General features: G+C 40.5%; 1 protein-coding gene across 3 annotated transcripts in view; it reads left to right on the top strand.

Annotated features, from left to right (window-relative positions):
* Nucleotides 1-7346: 7346 nt before the first annotated feature.
* STAT1 (signal transducer and activator of transcription 1) overlaps nucleotides 7347-19634 on the top strand; it is a 38396-nt gene continuing 26108 nt past the window's right edge. For all 3 annotated transcript variants that reach the window (XM_090281969.1, XM_090281959.1, XM_090281979.1), the window contains exons 1-4: nucleotides 7347-7500; nucleotides 10771-10899; nucleotides 12039-12183; nucleotides 13427-13525. In XM_090281969.1, the coding sequence (XP_090138095.1) occupies nucleotides 10772-10899; nucleotides 12039-12183; nucleotides 13427-13525 (372 nt within the window). In that variant the 5' untranslated portion in view covers nucleotides 7347-7500; nucleotide 10771. The remainder of the gene's footprint in view (nucleotides 7501-10770; nucleotides 10900-12038; nucleotides 12184-13426; nucleotides 13526-19634) is intronic.

Raw genomic sequence — 19634 nt, 5'->3', positions numbered from 1 at the left:
GCCTATGCTTGATTTAATGCTTTGCTGTTGCTTTCTTGAACTTTTTTTTATTTTCGTAAGACTTTATTAATTTATTTTAGAGAGAGGGAAAGGGAGGGAGAAAGAGAGGGAAAGAAACATTGATGTGAGAGAGGAAGAACAATCAGTTGCCTCACATGTGCATGGTGCCAGACCAGACACACTGCAACCAGGCATGAGCCCTAACTGGGAATCAAACTGCAGACCTTCGTTTTGTGGGACAAGGCCCCGCCACATGAGCCACACCAGTCAGGGCCTTCTTGAAAGTCTTAATAAATTTCGAAAAAGGAGCCCCACATTTTCATTTTACACTGGAAATTATATAGCCGATCCTGCCCTCTCCTTGTAGCTGAAGAAGAGAAACATCCACCTGCCTTGTGGTAATTATGTGAAATGTACTTGCCAGCGTTTGTGTGCAGTCGAGGGGACTGGTGCTCACTCTCACACCAGAAGAGAGGGAGCAGGGTGGGTCTCTGCACACACTGGCGGGCCTAAGTTGGTCCCTAGGTCACTGTTAGTAGGTAGAGTCCTTTAATAAGAGTGGTTGGAGGAGCCCAAGAAAATAGGTTAGTGCCTCCTGGATCCATTAAGTCATGAGGTTGCAGGCAGGGCCAAAACTTTTCTTTTCCTGGGCCTGCCAAACTTTTGAAATCGTGGGGTAGTGACTACCTTATTCTCCTCCATTATACTTCTCCCCCTTCCGTTCTGGTATAATCACCATAAGGGTCAAGGCAGAGGGCGAGAACACCCCAGAAGAAAGAGCAATGCCCCCTTTGCAGATTTAACAAAAGGAGAGCTGAAGCAACAGCCAGCCCCCACCCTCATCTGTGGTTTAAAGTCAGGGACCCCAGTTGGAAGGTGGTCAGAGATTGAAAGACCGGTAAGATCTGAGTTAGCACGCATGCAGATTCTGTAGATAGAGAAGTGACGTTAGGGGAAGGGGACGATTCCAGGCCAAGGGAAGAAAGAAAAGGTGGAAGTGGGATGGGTGAGTTTTCTAGCACCTGAAGCAATTAGAAGGTGGCCCACTCCATCCCTCTAAATTAAGGGCACCCACCCCGCCTCAGCTTTTCTTTTGTCCAAGGACCATTACTCTCAGACTCGGCCCAGCAGAGGACGCGGCGCCAGCGTGAGATTCCCGAGCCCCCGGAGGCTGCAGGAGGGAACCGCAGGTCGGCCAGTACTCAGCTGGAAAGCCCCGCGCTTGCGCCTGCGTACTGCTCCCTGTGTCTTTGACTTTCGCTTTTCGGTTTCCTGTCAAGCCTGCTCATTCTCGTTTCCCGGCCATTTCCCTGAAAGCACGTGGGGACGGCTCTTCTGAGCATATGGGTCCCTCCCGCCGTGCGCCGGCCCAGCTGTTTTGGAAATGTTTCCAAGAGCCCGGACACAGCCACCTGACCCAGTGCACCTCGTTCTGGGCAGGCTTTGGCTGCTCTCTGGAAAGCGCGGGACTTAAAAATTGTTTGTGAGGATGTTTGGACTACAAATGTAATAGTGCACATAGACATTTTTGGATTAAAAAAAAAAAAAGGAAGAAAATTATAAAGAAGTAATCCACCACCCAGAAACATTAACATTTAAAAATATTTTCTCGTCCTTTCTCTTTCTGTCTCTCTTTCCATATATTTACATTTCTATATATTTTTGCAGTACTGGGATACTACTATGTTTTCTATCCTGCATTTTAGTTTAATTTTATACTTGGGTATTTTCCAATGTAGCCAAATAGTCTTTAAAAGCATAACTTTGATCATTTATCATGAGTATCAAAAATCCAGACAACTTCGGGGAATTTTAGAAATCCTTTGTTTCAATTCCATTATATTACAAATTAACAAATATAGCTTACACTGATAAAGCGTAATTCCTACTCTTATATATTTAGATTATCAACATTAGAAAAAAGTGTGTCTAAAATGCAATATGGATCCTGGGAGGAGAGGGAAAGTTTTAAAAAATATATTACTATAGGTTTTTTCAATCAGATTTGTAGCTGCTGTTTTGAAATAGACTGAGGCAGTGATGACAGAAGGCAGAGATAGTAAGTTTGTCATAGGCGTGTGGTAAGGACACACAGGATAGTGTACTCCTGGAGGATAAGAGACCCCTACAGAAAATATTTGTGGTGGATTAAGGGCAGTTGGCCTGTACCACTTGAGCAGTTTTGTTTTAGAATTCAATAGTAAGATGCTTTGCTTCACCAATAAGATCTGTACTAGTCATCTATTGCTACATAACAACCAAATTACCCCTATAACTTAGGAGGGAGGTAAAACAACAAGCATTTATCATTGCTTGGGAGTCTACGGTAGGCTGGACAGTTCTGCTTTTTCCGGTCAGGCTATCTGATCTTGCCTGGGATTTCTCATATGACTGAGGCCTAAGCCCTGACAGCTTTGGGACTCACCTGTGATCTGTGTGCTGTCTCAACCTGTAGCAGGCTAATCTGACTTGCCATGGGGACAGCACAGGGTTCTGGGAGTGGCGTACAGAAGGCCCCTTGAGGCCTAGGCTCAGAATGACAAAGTCATAACTGTTACATAATATTGGTTACAGCAAGTCACAAACCAGCCCCGATTCAAGGTGTGGAGAAATAGTCCCCACTTCTTGCTTGAAGGAGCAGCAAAGTCACATTACAAAGGGGTGTGGATACAAGAAAAGGAATAATGAAGTCATTATTGAAAACAATCTACCAGTAGATCCTCTCTAATTTCTTATTAATGAGAACGTGTAACGAATACTACATTTCTTTTTGCCTTGGCTTGTAGGCAGCATTGTATTCTTTATATTTCTAGCGATGGTAAATATAATTAAATAAATGCAACTGTGTAACTGGGAATAAAAGAAGGGATAAATGAATAGGAATGACACTGTCTTCTTTTCTCCAAGCAAAAATAAATTTGCTACAAATGGGAGGGCTGGCGTGGTTTCTGATTGTCTTTCCATTGTAACATTATGTGAATTTATGAGTTACTCCAGTGCTTTCAATTACTCATCATAAAATGTGGTTTCTAAGACTCCTCACCATCCTTGACTCTCCTTTGAATATATACCAGTTGAGGTATGATAAATGGTAAGTTTCATCTTACCTTCCATTTCTGATCGATTGCTAGTGACCAACTAGATGCAGTGCTAAGAACTATTCAGAAGGTGGGCACTGGCAGGATAGAGTATCCTGTCATTTGCTGCTTAAAAAAAAAAAAACACCCAAATACAAGTCTTTGTAACCATAAGTTGTATCCAGTTGGTTTCAGCCCAGCAGGATTCTAGCCTGTTAAGATAATTTAGAGTTTTGATTCCGTCGCCTATTTATTAGTCAGCTATTTAAGTGCCAAAATAAAAACATCGCAGTGATTTATAATAATGACATCAAGCAAACATGTCTCACCATCTCACTTACGGCTACATGGATGGGCTGCAGCAGTTTTGCTCCAGGTGACAGGTTCAGAGGGGCTCCACACTTCTCTCCTTCCAGGACTCTGGCTCGTGGAGCAGCAGCTGCCTGAGTCTGCCAAATCCTAGTGCAGGGAAGAAGCACACACAAAAAAGTTGGTCACACAGTACAGTGGCTCTGGCCGGAGGGTACATCATATCTGCTCACATTCCATTAGTCAGAGCAAGTAACACAACCAAGGCCACTCAGTGCAAAGGGGGGCACACTCTACTCTTAGTAAACCATGGCAAGAAGTGGGAAGGGAAAGAAAAATTTTGAAAAATAATATAGTCTACAAGTCATGGTATTAGCTACGAGGGGGGACCCAAGAAACAGAATTCTTTTGTAAAAAATTGTGTATTTATTCTTACATGTTTAAACTTTAGTCACCTTCAAAGTACTCCCCATTTGATGCAATACATCTATCGAGACTTTTTCCCCCGCTGCTCAAAACAGTTTTTGAACTTGTCAATTTTGATGCTTTTAAGTGCTTCTGCCATTTTTTGTTTCACCTCTTCCACATTGGCAAAACGTTTCCCTTTGATGACTTTTTTTTTCATTTGTAAAAACAAAAAAAAAAGTTGTTTGGGCAAAATGGGTGAATAGGTGGGTGGGAAATGGGGATCACGCCATTTTTGGTCAAAAACTGCTCAACACTCAGTGTGGTACGGGCAGGTGCGCTTGTAAATCACCCATTATGAAATGGGCAGAGTCTTCAAAAAAAAATTTATTGAAGCTGAATGCAGCCTCTCTCTACAACAATGCCAGCTGGTACATTGATATAGATGGGTTCCTAGAACACTCATCTATCAGGGGAAGCCTGTATTACAAGGAGCCTGCTCTCCAGAAGATAATTCCAGTTTTGAGGGGATCCCCTATTGCATTTTTTCTTGATCTATGCCTTTTGCAATGTTGACACATTTGGTATAGAGATACAGATTCCCAAGCTGACTCTTTTAAGGGGGCCACATTTGGGTCTGTCATTTCTGGGTCTCTAGTTCTGTTTTTGTTTTATGTAATTGCTTTTTAAGCAGTCAGTATGTTAAAGAATCAACTTATAAAGTACATATAGTTTGCTCTCCAGGAACTCAGAATCTTGGAGATATAAGACTTAGACACTTTATAAACCATAATATAAAGGAGTGTGTAATGAATGTCAACATAGGGACACTTATATATCATATCAGAGACCAGATTGATCACTACAGGTTGAGGTGGTACCGGAAGGAGGATGTAGGATTTGAGCTTAGTTTTAAAAGTTAGGTAGGGATTTAATAAGTGAGGGAAGAAGGGACTTGCCATTTAATATGTGCAATACTTGCCAGTAGTGTGGTCAAAGAGGGAGAAACAGGAAAATTAAAAGCATGCAGGGTGAGCAGGGTATAGAGTTTAGTTGGGTAATGGGACAATGGGAGACACAGCTGGAAAGAAAGGTAGAGACATTCTGTGGAGGATCCAGACTGGCAAAGTTTGTATTTATCGTACATGCAATGAGAGTTGTCAAGGCTTTTGAGCAGGAAATGACTGTATAAATGTAGTGTTTTAGAGAATTTAATTTGGAAAATATAATGGAGGGGAAAGGGATAGGAAGCAGGTAGTGCACCTGGTGTCTGTTGTAGCATTCCAGTCCTGCAGTGATGAAGGCCTACATAGAGTATTGTCAGTGATGGTAAAGCTAAGGAGGATAAAGACATAGGGAAGCAAGCATCCACAGAAGTTGATGACAATCAGAATGTAAAGAGCCAAAGGCAGATAACCTGTTTGCAGACGTTAAGATTATTTAATTCTCTCATCAATACTTCAGCTAATCTCTGTGCCGGTTTATAGTCCCAGAAAAAACATTTTGGACATATTATCTACCCTTCTTTGAGTCATCTTTTCTCAAACATTGTCTGGGCCCTTAGTGCAGGTGAGTAGGAGGGGAGTGGCTTTTTTGGTGGTGGCCTAGAATCTCTTTTTCACAGAAGACTGCTACTTTGGTACCAAGGGTCATTGCTATCACCTGCTCAGTACTGGCTTTGTGAGAGTGAATATGTAACAAGAAGTACATAGATGTGAGAAGAGGGGGGAGAAAAACTATAATAGATACACATATAAGTATATCCCTGGGAAATTATTTAGATCCTTTTCCTGCCCAAGTTGCCTTATTATTCAAGGTCTGATCTAAATTCCATCTACCGGAAGGAAACAATTGGTTTTATCCGCATACACTCCAAGAAGATTTAATCTAGGCTGGCCTCAGGGATGCCTACCAGGGGAAGTGACTTTTAAGCTAAGACTTTAGCTGAGATATAAAAGATAAGTTAGCCAGCAAAGAAGCTGGGGGAGGGGGATGTTGGCTCAAGGGGCTTTCCAAATGAAGAACTGCTGGTGAGAAGGCCCTGAGTTTGGCTTATTCAAAGAATAAAAGTGCTGAAGTAAGGAAAGGAAACAGTGGCACAAGTTGGGGTTAGACAAAAGTGGTAGGGGAACCAGGACTTTGCTTTGAAGGGTATATTGAGAAATCTGGATTTTATGAGAAAAACCATCAGAATATTTTTATGCTGACAAACACAGGATCTACTTTGCAATTAAAAAAACAAAAAAATCACTCAATCCGTGGCCAAGTGGCTCAGTTGGTTGAGCATCGTCCCATACACCTAAAGGTTGCAGGTTCAATCCCCAGTCAGGGCACATGCCTAGCCTATGAATTCCATGCCTGGTCCCTGAGCCTATGGGATGCAATTGATCAATGTTTCTATCACATAGATGTCTCTCTCTATCCCTTTCACCCCCTTCCTCTCTCTCCAAAATGAATAAACATATTCTTGGGTGAGGATTAAAAAAAAAAAAAAATCACTCGAACTGCTGTAAGAAAAAGAAAATCGAGAGCTGAGTTGAAGCAGCTATTTGCAAATCTACCACAATCATTCAAATGAGAGAAAAGGGGAGATGACGTAAGAGATAGAGAGAAGTGGCAAGACTTGAGAAATATTTAGAAGAATCCAACAGGACAAAGTGTGCCATTTGAGGGAGAAGGCAATGCCAAAAATGACTCCTAGCTATCCAGCATGTGCCGTTTCTATAAAAAGGGCAGGTTTGAGGAGAAAGATGTAGAGTTGGTTCTGAACATCACTAGTGTGCAGAGCTTACCAGACGTCCAAGGAGGGAGCCAAGTTGGGGGTCGTACACCTGGGTGTTGAGCTGGAGGCAAGATGTGAACAGAATACACATACACAAGCCTTCTACACCTAGAAGGAAATTGGGAAGCTGTGGGTGAGGTCTTCACAGGATAGCACGAGAAGTGTAGGTAAAGCTGACCAAGATCTGGACCCTGACAACGCTTAACATCGACCGTTTTGATCGTACAGGTGGAGCAGAGACGGAGAAAGAATGCCGGAGTGGTAGGAAGAAGCGAAGAGGATGTGCCATCATTATGGCCAAGAAACAAGTGTTAAATAATGGAGACGTCAACTGTGCAGAAGGTTTCTGAATGTTTAAGTAGTTGAGAACAAGAAAAGCATCCCCTGGGTTTAGCTACACGGAGGCCAGCTGCTAAGCGAGCTTCTAGAAGTACAATGTCCTCAACCTCAGGTTCTCAGATATTGAGGGTATTAATGCAGGTATCTCCAACTTTGGGCCTCTGAAAACACAGAACTTCCTTTTTAGTTGCTCTCTAAAATGTGTAAACATAACTGTCAGCCAGCCAGTTGCAACATAGAGCTGAACTACACCTCACTCACGCGGGGTTCCTGCCCAAAGGCTAAGGAAGGACCCAGCGGATTGGCGGACCAGTGGCCCCAGGGGGGAGGCAACGCGTCTGCGGAACAGCCGCGATCAATTGGCTGAGTGTGGACGCCGTGATTGGTGGAGGCGGAGGAGGCGGGGCTACCGGCAAACCTTTTCTTCCTGCCGTTACTTTCGTTTTCCTGCGTGGAGTCTGCGGGGAGGTGCAGCTGCCTTCGGTACAACACCCATCAGACCCCAGAACTATCACAGGCAACCCGGTGCTCCCGGGAGAGGCAGCACCACCGCGCCTTCGCCCTTCCTTGCTCCACCCAGCGCGCAGAGTGAGTGAGCGTGAGGTTCTGGGTGCCAGGGTGGGATGCGCCCTATCGGCGCCCTAGGGGCTGGGCAGCGGGACACTGGGCGAACGCGGGCTTTGCAGTACTATCGGATGAATCCCTCATCCCCGAAAGAATATGTCCACATTATCCCAGGCTCTCTTCTCGATGGTGGCACGGTTGCTCCTGCCAGCTGTGCTGTGGCAATGAAATACAATTATTCCCCAGAAAACACTGCATCTCCCCATTTACTCTCACGATTCCCTCCTTCCCACCCCTTTGCACTACAGTCACGTTGTCTAATTTTGGCAGAAAGTTTTTATTTGCTCTGTTCCACCCCTGGAGAGCTTTATAGGTTAGAAGTTCGCATTCTGTGCATGCACACCTAGTAGTCTTGATACCTGAAGTGCTGTGTGTAGCTGCTATTTAGGTTGAATCCCTGGCCCCTCGCTAGGGCATAAGGTGAGGACAGGTCAGTAAATGTTCATGGAAATACGTAAATGAGTGATTACCTGACTTTGGAGCTTAATTATGTATCTGTGTTTAAGGATGAAGAAGCTAGAATATAAAAGTGATATTTCCTTTCTGCAAACCCCCAAATAACACAATTAGTCTTAGTAAAAGTTTTCTGACTAGTACTGGAGATTTGGGGGCTAGATACATAGGTTGTGGTTGATTGCCCTTTGGATAGTGTGTGTATCGATAGGTTGGAGACGTTGTTGCTTTTATGGGATGGAAATAAGATTTGAGCCTCCAACATAAGCCATTATGCGACATTGTTTAATGAGGTTGCAGGACTCAAACTTGTTGGACCATAATATGGTTTGACCTTTACTTTCTGTTGCAATCTAAAATACACTAGATTTTATTTTTTAAAAAAGCTTTTATTTCTTTCTTTTTAGAGAGGAAGGAAAGGAAAAAGAGGGAGAGAAAAATAGATGTGTGAGAGAATCATCAATCAGTTGGGAGAGAAAAATGGATATGTGAGAGGATTATCAATCAGTTGCTCCCAACTGCAGACCTAGCCCATGACCCAGTCATGTGCCCTGACCTGCAACCCAGGGATGTGCCTTAACCAGGAATCAAACAGGGGACCTTTAGGTTTGTAGGTTGAAGCCCAACCCATTGAGCCACACCAGTCAGGGCTGAAATATACTAGATTTTCAATTCAACAAACTATTATTTAGTACATTATATGTGCAGGACATTGTCCAAGGAGTGGAGGATTTTTTTTTAATGCATAATTCCTGCAACTCTGGAGCTTACAGCATGCAGTGGAGACGTCACAGAGCTTAATAAGGAAGACAGGGACTGATGTCCTGATAGAGGTACAAAATCCAATGAGGTACAAATCAAAGAAAGCCTAATTGTCTCTGTGTAAGGCAACTTTATGGAAGAAGGGGCATTTGAACCTACTTTTAAATACTGCTAAGATTTAGAGAGGCAGAAATTTCGGGGAAAACTATTTTCAAGGTTGAATGACAGCTGGAGCAAAGCAGAAATGTTGGACTTAGCCAAAATCCCAGAGATAATTTGGTGACTGGATTGCTTTGTTAACAGATCAAAATAAGGTCAGGGTGGAAATCAGCATAACAAGGGCAAACTGTAGCAATTTTGAGCAAAAGAGTGATGTCATCCAACCTGTGTGCCGCACGGAAGGCTAGATTGAGAAGTAGTGTTCGAGGCAGGGAGGTAAGAGATCTTGGGACTAGAGAGAAAGGAGGCAGCCTGAAAGTTGGGATTTGAGTCGGGTAATTGGGGGACAGACATACTAGTCCCTGTGTTAATAACATGTTTTGTAAGAAAATAAGATGAATTCTGGTTTTGTTAGCATGAATATTGACTGCCTGCTCTGTGCTAGTTGTTGCGTCTGAACTGCGTACTTCATCCAGTCTTAACAACCTGTTGATTGGGACCTGAGGTCACTTGCCTAACGGAGCTATTGGGGCCTCCTCTGGCAGATACTCCAGCCAGCCTATTTGCCTTAGGCATATCTATCAAACACCTAACAGGGAAGGAGGGAACCACAGATTTAGAGTCTTCTGCTCAGGTACAATAACTTCGGAGTGAAAATCAAATTACTACAGAAAATGTGCCAAAGTAGTGGGCTTGGTTCTATTTCTACTGGTATTTGTGATGGTAAGTGGCTTTGTATTCCTTATTTTCCTTTGGAAGGAAATTTGTAGAGATGTGACATTATGCATGCACGTATGTGCTCACCAGCAAGTGTGCATACATTCATACAGGCCTTGCTTGAAACTCCAGGCCTCTTCCTCAGAGGCCTTGATAGGATAACATTCACTCATGTTCGCTTTGAATATTGTCAGACGTGCCTGATGTAAATCCTAAATTATGCCATGGTGATGGAAGGCTCTTCATTTTCCTAACGGATGTTAGGACTTCCTTAAATTAGGTTTTTGTTTTAACTTTTAATCTTTAGACTTGCTATGTAAAAACTGACTTACAATTACCAAAAAGATAGTACTACTTTATCTTTTCACATTACATTTAACCATGTTGTTTAAATCTTGAAAAGTTATTACTAAGATTTAAGACTTTTGGTGCCAGATTTATTGTTTGTTGTTGGAAAAGAAGAAAATATATCACTTTTAAAAGGTATATAACAAAAATAATTTATTTTACCTTATGAATCATAAAATATAAAATACCAGTTAAAATTTTTTTGAGTTAAATTACAAATGTACTGTAATTTGTAATGGAGGAATTTTGGGAAGGTTCGTATTATTTATCCTAAAGTAAATCTAATTAAATATTTTTTTCCATTTATTTGTTTGATAAAAATGCAGATTCATTTAAAAGGAATATTTATCAAACACTGTTCTGGAGATATAGCAGTGAACAACCCCACCCCCCACCCAGGAATTCTTTTTCTTCATGCAGGGAAAACAGACAGTAATCAAAATATAAAACAAATATGTGGTAGGTTAGATGGTGGTAAATGCTACGGAGAAAAATGCATCAGGAAGATGGTTAGCATTTTCCATGTGAGAGGTGGTGTCTGTTTAAATAAGGTGGCCAGTAAAGGCTTCCGTGATAAGTTGACATTTAAGCAAAGAGCTGAAGACATGTTCCCTGGGAAAGAAAAAATATTGACCTAAAAACAGGCTTTAAACTATAGATACTATTTAAACAATACAGTTCAGAAATAAGTTATGTTTTGAATTAAGCAAGGTATTTAAAAAAAGCACAGTGCTAAATATGCCTTCCTTGGAGCTGTGGATTTCCATTCATAATCTCTGTTCTATTTTCCTATAGGATGTCTCAGTGGTATGAGCTTCAGCAGCTTGACCCTAAATTCCTGGAGCAGGTTCACCAGCTCTATGATGACAGTTTTCCCATGGAAATCAGACAGTACCTGGCACAGTGGCTAGAAAAGCAAGACTGGTAAGGAAACCTCACTTGACAGAGCCTGAAGTTTTTCTGTGCTTTTAAAATAACTTATTAAGTGACTTGGAGCCACATTGACTAGAAGATGAATGTCATCAGTGGCCATTGGGATTATCTATTACAGAAAAGAGTGTTAATTTAAAAAATGGCATGTGTTTCTACAAAACCAAATACATTAGTCATTAAGTACTTCTGTGTAGTTTTGTCAATTTAATTATGATACATACTCCTATATGCTTTGGATAAGTTAGATAATGCTGACACCAATTATTTTTCAAGTTAGGATCTAGGCAATAAAAATAAATAAGTTAAAAGAAATAATTAAAGCCAAGTCATGGTAAAATATTGATTAGAAATATGAAGAAGTGACAACATTCAGGAAATAGCTCTTAAAACTGATATATATCCTATTTTAAAATTTAGTTTTGCTAATTGCAGTTCTTTTTTTGTTTTGTTTTTAGATATTTATTTATTTATTTTTAGAGAGAGGGGAAAGGAGGGAGAAAGAGAGAGAGAAACATCAACATGTGGTTGCCTCTCACTTGCCCCCAACTGGGGACCTCGCCTGCAGCCCAGGCACATGCCCGACTGAGAGTCAAACCAGCAACCCTTTGGTTCACAGGCCGGTGCTCACTCCACTGAGCCTCACCAGCCAGGGCTAATTGCAATATTTTTAATGTTCTGAAAGTATTTGACATAAAAAATGAAGTCCCCCAGAGATAATCACCATTAACAGTTTTGTGCGCAATCTTGGCATTCTAGAATTTTTCATGCTAATTGTATATGAGAGAAATATTGTACAAACTGATGCCAAAAGCAATGTCAGTTTCAAAAAGAAAATTAAGAAAACACTTGAAATTATTTTTAATAGTTTCATTATGGAAAGCAATGATTATTTTGTCTGTTTAAAACAGTACGGAAGAAGGTAAAGGGATTAGCCAAAGAACATATATGCATAACCCATAGACACAGACAACAGTGTGGTGATGGCCAGAGGGAAGGGGGAAGGGGCTTGCCAGGACGGGGTGGAGGTGGGCAAAGTGGGGGGGAGGGGGACATCTGTAATAATGCCAACTTAAAAATAAATTAAAAAAATAAAATACTAGCTCAATGAAATATGTAAATTTTAAATCTAGGGAGCATGCCGCCTATGATGTTTCCTTTGCTACCATTCGCTTCCATGACCTCCTATCGCAGCTGGATGATCAATACAGTCGCTTTTCTTTGGAAAATAATTTTTTGTTGCAACATAACATAAGGAAAAGCAAGCGTAATCTTCAGGTATGACCTGGTATTTTTGTTTTAGTTGGAATGTTCTCATGTTTGCAAAAGAATTTTGTTTTATTCAGCAAATACTATTGAGCATGCACTCATTGCTATTTAGGAAAGTTAGAGACTAAATAAATTCCCTTTATGTGGCAGATATTTTATAGCATAAGTAAAATGTCAGTTCATTTTGTAAACACATAAGGAATTTTTAGGTTTAAGTATATTGTCAGTAATTCTGAGAAAGATGTGATGTTATAAACTTGTTTTACTAAAAGTTGTTGATACTTAAAGAAAAAAGGATTACATTTTTAAGAGCAGTGAGCTGTAGTAACATGTCAAAGCTCAAAGAAACTTTAGTGAGGAGCCAGGTCTAAGTCCTTGGTATACAGATGGAGAATAGGTCCAGAAATCTTTGACATCCCTAAAGCCCACTAGTGCATTGGTGAATAGGGTTGAGAAACTTACCTCCCTCCCTCCCTCCCTGCCCTTGCCTTGCTTCTGGTGGAGTTGCCATGCAAAGGAAAGTCAAAGGGAGTTCCAAGCAGGAAAAGAATGTGCTACAGAGTTTTGGGATTACTCCCAGCATTCTTTAAGTCTAGCTGCCATATTTATTTCTGTATTAATGGAATGTTCCTGTTTTAATGGAGGTGGATACTGTTACTTTGTTTTATACAACACAACCAAACTGTTCAACTGAGGAATTAGAAGCTTGTTTTTTCCTCTGTGAATGTATCTAAGATTTTATAATAGCAATGAATAGGGAAATTGGATTAACTTTACAAAAATTTGTTCTCCTATAAACTTTGCTTGAATATACCTGTTATAAAAAGCCATGATTGTCAGTATTTTGAAAACTAGTTTTTCCAAGGAAACAGAAAAACCGAGAAGAGTATCTTTGGTTTAATCCAAAGCAGTTAAATTAATTGAAGAATATCGTGGATAATTTTTGTATCATCTCAGGATCCTAACAAAAGATAACTGGGCTCAAGAACAATAGAAATCATGTATAAAAATACTTGGTTTTAAAATCAAGAAGTAATTAAGATACCTCTACTTATTTGGAAAGTTAGAGCAGTTTTGATCATAATTTGTGAAAAGAATGCTTTTATTTTACCAAAAATAACTTAGGTAGAATTTAATAAATATGAGATGAAGTTTCTCAGTAAGTATGACTGAGTTCATCTCAATTTATAATACACAATGGTTAAAACTTTCTGATATTTAATTCATTTTTGTTCTCACAACCCATTTATAGGATAATTTTCAGGAAGACCCAATACAGATGTCTATGATCATCTGTAATTGTCTGAAGGAGGAAAGAAAAATTCTGGAAAATGCCAAGAGATTCAATCAGGTACCTTTTTGTCTAATTGAACACTGAAAATAATAATAAAATAAAAATTTGTTTATTTATCCAACAAATATTATTGAGGTCCTGTTCAAGGCAGAGTAGTCCTCTGATTTTATAGCCTCAAGAGTGGGAGAAATCAGAAATAGAGATTTTATAGACCCAGGTTTCATGAAAGAACCTTAATCTAATGGAGACAATGACTAAACATGATTTTTTCAGATAGCACTAATTACTATGAAGACAATAAAGCAGGATAGTGTGTAGACAGTAATGGAGTGTCTGAGGGATGGGGTTGTTTCTTTTTCTTTAGATCAGGGTCAGGAAACTCCTTTGAGGTACTGGGGCAGGAAAGGAGGCAGGCAGGCAGTTAGTGGGCTCCTGCTGCAGACCACGGGTGGGAGGTGGGAGTGAACGCAGTGGAGGGGGGGCAGAAGTGGACAGAAGTGGACACATTCAGGTTATGGATGGACATGGTGCCAGTAGAGCTTCTCCTGAAGGATCAGACGTGAGAGTGAGGGAAAGTGTAAGATCCAGCACGACTCTGCTTTGTAACTTGAGTAACTTGGAGATATTGTTTACTGACTTGGGGAAGACAAGGAAGGGAAAGAGGGGTTTTGCAGGGTACAGTAGGTTTTTGGAGGAGAACAGGTTGATGGGAACATCAAGAGCTTTTTCTTAAATATGATTGTAACACCTGCTAAGTTTCTAAGACATCCAGACAGTGAATGAGGCAGTTACACTAGTACAAGACTTTTTATTATGATTGTGTTAAATGAGTAACAAGCCTTCCTGGTGATCAGGTTCCAGCGGTTTTTTGAAGTTGGCGTGACATTTATTCATTCCTGTCTTGAGTGCTGGGGTGGTGGGAACAATCCAGCAGTCAGACAGTTGTGAAGCCACTGTAGAACAGGTTGTTCTGGCTGAGACAGTTCCAGTACGTGGAGGAGAATGCCCAAGTACCCAGTGGAATGTGTCCTGTATCATTTCACTAACAAACGACTAACCGAGTGAGCTGTGAGGTGGTGGGGAGGGAGAGGGAGAGAGAGAGAATCTAAGTGGCAGCAAATGCCATTCTTCATGCACTTCCCAAGCATTTGCCCAGTCCCTGTGAATCTGCCTCCTCCCCAGGCATTTTGTTCCTGTCTCTCTGTCACACTGAATGCACCTGCTGCACTAAGCATTTAAAGATATGTATTATTCTTTCTAAACTCAAGCTGACTGGTCTGACTGATACCTACCCTAGTGAACGAAAGTGTATATCAATGCTGGAGGAAAAACTGACTCTATTGTCTTCTCTGAGAAATGTGATGTGCCTGTCTTGGCATGTGCTGGGAAATTCACAGCAGGGAATTTTTATTATGTGGGATTTCCATCTTAATAGCATTGTGTGATGGGCCACTCCTGTTTCTCAAATAGACTTGAGAGGATAGCCAAGAACAGAGATGGGCAGAAGAAGCAACTGTCCGCCTTGGCATTCAGGTGTTTCTCTCCTCATATCTGGTCCTGTGGTCCAGAGTTGGCATTGAGAGGCAGAGTAAATAACTTCTCTTGCACACTAACCCCATCCCCTGGGTATGCTTTGGGTCTTGAATGTTTGTCAGCTTTGGAGAGGTTCACTGTGAGCCTCTTGGAGGACACGTGAGGAAGTTTTAGTTGACTGCCCAGCTGAGAGCAAGAGAAGCAAGGCCATTTTGGTGTTTGAGGGAAGGTTGTGATTGTCTAGGGATGTCTGGGAAACAGAAAAAGCACAATAGGTGCCTTCTTCCCAAAGTACTCAGCTGACTGCTGTCTGGGAAATTTAAAATGATTTCTTCGCATTCCCCTTCTTACTGAGCTGATTACATTTTAATAATATATCTTCTGTTTATATTGATGTATGTACATATGGAATGATATGATGTATTTTCTTCCACATCATCTAGTTTAGGTCAGAGGTGTAGGGAAACTATAGATGAAACAAGAGTGTCCATGAATTAATAACTATTAAAACCATGTGACAGTACATAGGGATTCAAGAAATTCAAGTGAAAACATGCAAAATTCAGAGCCAGCTTAGAACATTTAAAGAGCATAGAGTTGTGCTGAAATGCTGGGATAGGAAGTATTGTTTCCATTATTTTTGGATTTAATAGAGGAGTTTTTAGAAAATCGGTTTAAAAGAATACAAGGGTGGGCAAAAGGAGGTTTACCGTTGTGATTGCACGGAACAGTTTATTCTTATGTTATTATTTATTAATTATTGTATTATTTATTATTATTAACCTACTTTTGCCCACCCCTGTATTATACACAGATACTTCTTAGTAGACTATAAATGTTTAGTCTGCTGTCATTATAACACACTAAGCATTCTTTTTTTCTCTTTCTTGTGGTGAAAGAGCTAATTATATGATGTATAGACAAAACCTAAGTTCATAGTGTTTACCAAAGGGGATGGTGATCATTTCTTTCAGGTTAAGTGAATCTAGGCTTCCTTTTGCTATCCCATCTTCATGGTCTTGAATAATAACAGAGTTATCATATGCTGAGTGCTTATGCTTTAGGCCCTGTGCCAAGTTCTTCATATACATTTCATTTGAATAAATGTTTAAAAAACTGTTATTGAAGGTAGGTATTCTTATCCCCATTTAACGAATGAGAAAACCTTAAAACCAAGATTTAGAGGTCAAGTACGTTGCTCAAGGCCACTGAACTTATATGGTTTGGACTTTAAACCTGGAATTGTTTGACTCTAAAAGCCATTCATTAGAGAAGCCACTAAGCCTCTTTTCAGTTTTCTGACCTATGAGATGGGATAGGAGGGCATTCTTACTAGGACTTCTGACACCCATTGGGTGCCTATTACATATCCCCTGACTTGGAGAGCTGTTCATTCAGTTGAAGAGGACAGCCTACCTGAGTAGAAGATGTTTCTGACGTTGGGGGTGTGTTAGTGACCATGTTCTAATCAAAGCCCTCCAAACAAGGTCACTGAAGGTATCAGTGAAATGAGAAAATGAGAATAGATGATGGCTAAGGTCCCTTCCAACTTTAACGTTTGCTCTTTCTGTGGTTTCCTGATGTTTCCTGGTTTGTTAAAGTTAAAAAGTTAAAGACTCATCCTGGAAGTAGTATCAGGGTCAAAAGTATAGAGTAATCATAGTGATACTGTTATTTTTTAAGTACATGACAGTAAAGTGGCCACTTCACAGGTGGGAGTAGGGTAGAGGGATGGAGTGGGCAGTGAGAGGAAGGAGTAAGACTACCAAAGGGTTTTAGTAGCTTGGATGGACTGTTGCTTAAATTTGAAGCTGGATGTTTTTACACCTCTGCCTCAGTCACCAGATTTATTCCACCAAGCGTCTCCTAATGTGAGAGCAGGAAGGGAATGCAGTAGAGAAATACAGCCGCATTCTTACAACCATACTTGTTTATACCCCTGTTCACTAAGCTAACCCTTGATAGTTTAGGGAGGAGGATGAGGAAGTCAGGATCCTCCGGTGGGCGATGTGTCCCAGCTGTTAGCAGAACCCACAGGACACAGTGTCCATGTCCAGCTGGCTCAGAAACAGACAACTTCAAAGATTTCCCTGCAGAGGCAGGAAGCCTTATGGAGCTGCTCAAGGTGATGGCTCATTCTGGGTTCCCAGAGCAGCCGCATTTATCACTCGGTGATGTGTCACCTGGGGATGCCACTCATTTTCATGTATTTGTAATAAATACTTTACACTGTGTTAATGCAGATGATTTGAATTTGTGCTATTGCAGAGTATATAAAATGAAGAAAAACTATAAATGTTTTCTATAAACAGAGAATAACTTTGATTTACCTAAACCTAATATAGAACAAAAAAGAAAATTATAGACCAGTTTCACTTATGAATATGAATTAAAAATCCTAAATAAAATATTAGGAATCAGAATTAAATACCGCATTAAGAAAATAATACATCATGACCAAGTATAATTGATTTCAAGAATACAAGGGTAGATTGTACTGGGTAATTCGTTAATGTATTTCATTATATAAAAAAATGTAAAGAGAAAAAGCATAAAAGCATATACGTTCATCTCCATAGATGCTGAAAAGATCTGACAAAATCCAATACCCATCTCTGATTTTTTAAAATTCAGTAAAATAGGAATTGATGGGTACCTTTTTAACACATTTAAATATGCATCTCTCAGTTCAGATATAGTATCTTACTTAATTGGGGAAACATCGGTAAGTCAGAACCACCACAAGGATGTTCACTGTTGCCACTGCTATTGAGCATTATATCTGTGGTATTGGCCAATGCAATTACACACACACACACACACACACACACACACATACACACACACACACACACACCCCATTAGAAGCAGAGGAATTAAAAACATCAGCCCTGGCCGGATGGCTCAGTTGGTTCCTATATATCAAAAGGTTGTGGGTTCAGTCCCCGTCGGGCTGTGTACAGGAGGCAGCTGGTGAATGTTTCTCTCTCATATGGATGTTTCTCTCTCTCCCTTCCTCTCTCTAAAATCAATGAACGTATCCTCAGATGAGGACTGAAAACAAAAAAACCCAATATCATAAACATTGGTTCTTCCTGAGTTAATTCATAATTTTAATGTGACACCCCCCACTCCCCAGAAATAACAAGTTGTTTTTTGGAGTTATACAACTTGATTCTGAAATTCATATGAGAAATAAACATGCATGAAGAAGTAGAGCAATGAGATGGGACTACCCCCACTAGATACACTATAAACACTCCATAATTAAACATTGTTTAGGGGTTCAAGCTTAGGAAGAGAAAGACCAGTAGGAAAGAAGAGAAAACCTGTGTGCACATGGAAGTTGATTTGATAAAGGTAGAAACTCAAAGCACTGGGGAAAATAGGAACTTTTCATTAAATGTTAATACAAAGAGATAGCCAATTGGAAAATAGTTAAAATTGGACCAATACTTCATATAGAACATAAGGATAAATTTTTGCTGTATAAGACATCTGAACATAAAAACAATGGAAACGTACAAGTGCTAGGGAGAAATGGGTGAACTCTTATAATCTGTCAGCAGGGAAAGGCTTTCTAATATGAAGGAAAATCCAGGTGTAATAGAAAAGATCGTTAATCTGAATGTATAAAAACACCCACATAGAATCTGTGCTGGGCACCTGGTAAGATAGGTTGATGGGCACAGGTTTTGCGATGTGGGGCTTTAAATGTATACAGTAATAGAATTTTTCTGGAGTCTGATGTCTATGAGAACAAGTCTGTCTTATCTTCCACTCTGCCACCTTTGCCTAGGACATTGCCTGACCTTGACTTAGCACCTAGTAAGTGTATGCTACATGAATAAATCAGGGACCACCATATGTAATGAAAAATTTGTGCTGCTGTGTTTAAATCTGGTTAATAAAAATGAGGACTAAATACTCCTAGTGAGTCTGGGCTGATATTCATTACTTTAGCAGATACTCATTGAAGTTCTTAACAGCAATGCTGTTATGCTTCTGAATCACCTGGGACCTTGTCAAAAGGGGGTTTCTGATTTAGCAATCAGATTAGGACCTGGGATTCTGCATTTTCAACAAGCTCTCAGGTGACAAGATGTTGCCGGTCTGGGGACCACACTGTGAATCGCAAGGCTTTAGACCAGCGGTTCTCAACCTGTGGGTTGCGACCCCTTTGGAGGTTGAACGACCCTTTCACAGGGGTCGCCTAAGACCATCAGAAAACACATATAATTACATATTGTTTTTGTGACTAATCACTATGCTTTAGTTATGGTTGGGGGTCACAGCATTAGGAAGGTTGAGAACCGCTGCTCTAGACCAATTAAGTACAGCATTGATAAGAAGAATCTTGTCTACAGAATTTGACAAACCCTGAAATCAATTCCTGTGTGGCACCATGCAGCTGTATGAATTAATGGAAAATTTCAGAAATACTGTTTGTTTATTTTAGACACAAACTGAGATTAGTCTTTCTGGAGTATTAAGAGTTTGCCAGAATTTTCCAAGGCCTTGGGAACTGAGCTATTTATACTTGTGTGGGAAGCCTGTGTAGGGAAGTTTTGGGAGGTCTCACAGGTAGTGGGGGACACAGGGTATAGATTTGACTTTGGAGTGTAACTAGCAG

Source organism: Furipterus horrens, unplaced genomic scaffold (assembly GCF_987537825.1).
Source record: "Furipterus horrens unplaced genomic scaffold, mFurHor1.1.pri manual_scaffold_1, whole genome shotgun sequence".
Lineage (NCBI taxonomy): Eukaryota > Metazoa > Chordata > Mammalia > Chiroptera > Furipteridae > Furipterus > Furipterus horrens.
Note: the sequence above shows the minus strand (reverse complement) of the source record. Positions and strands in the feature narration are given on the sequence as shown.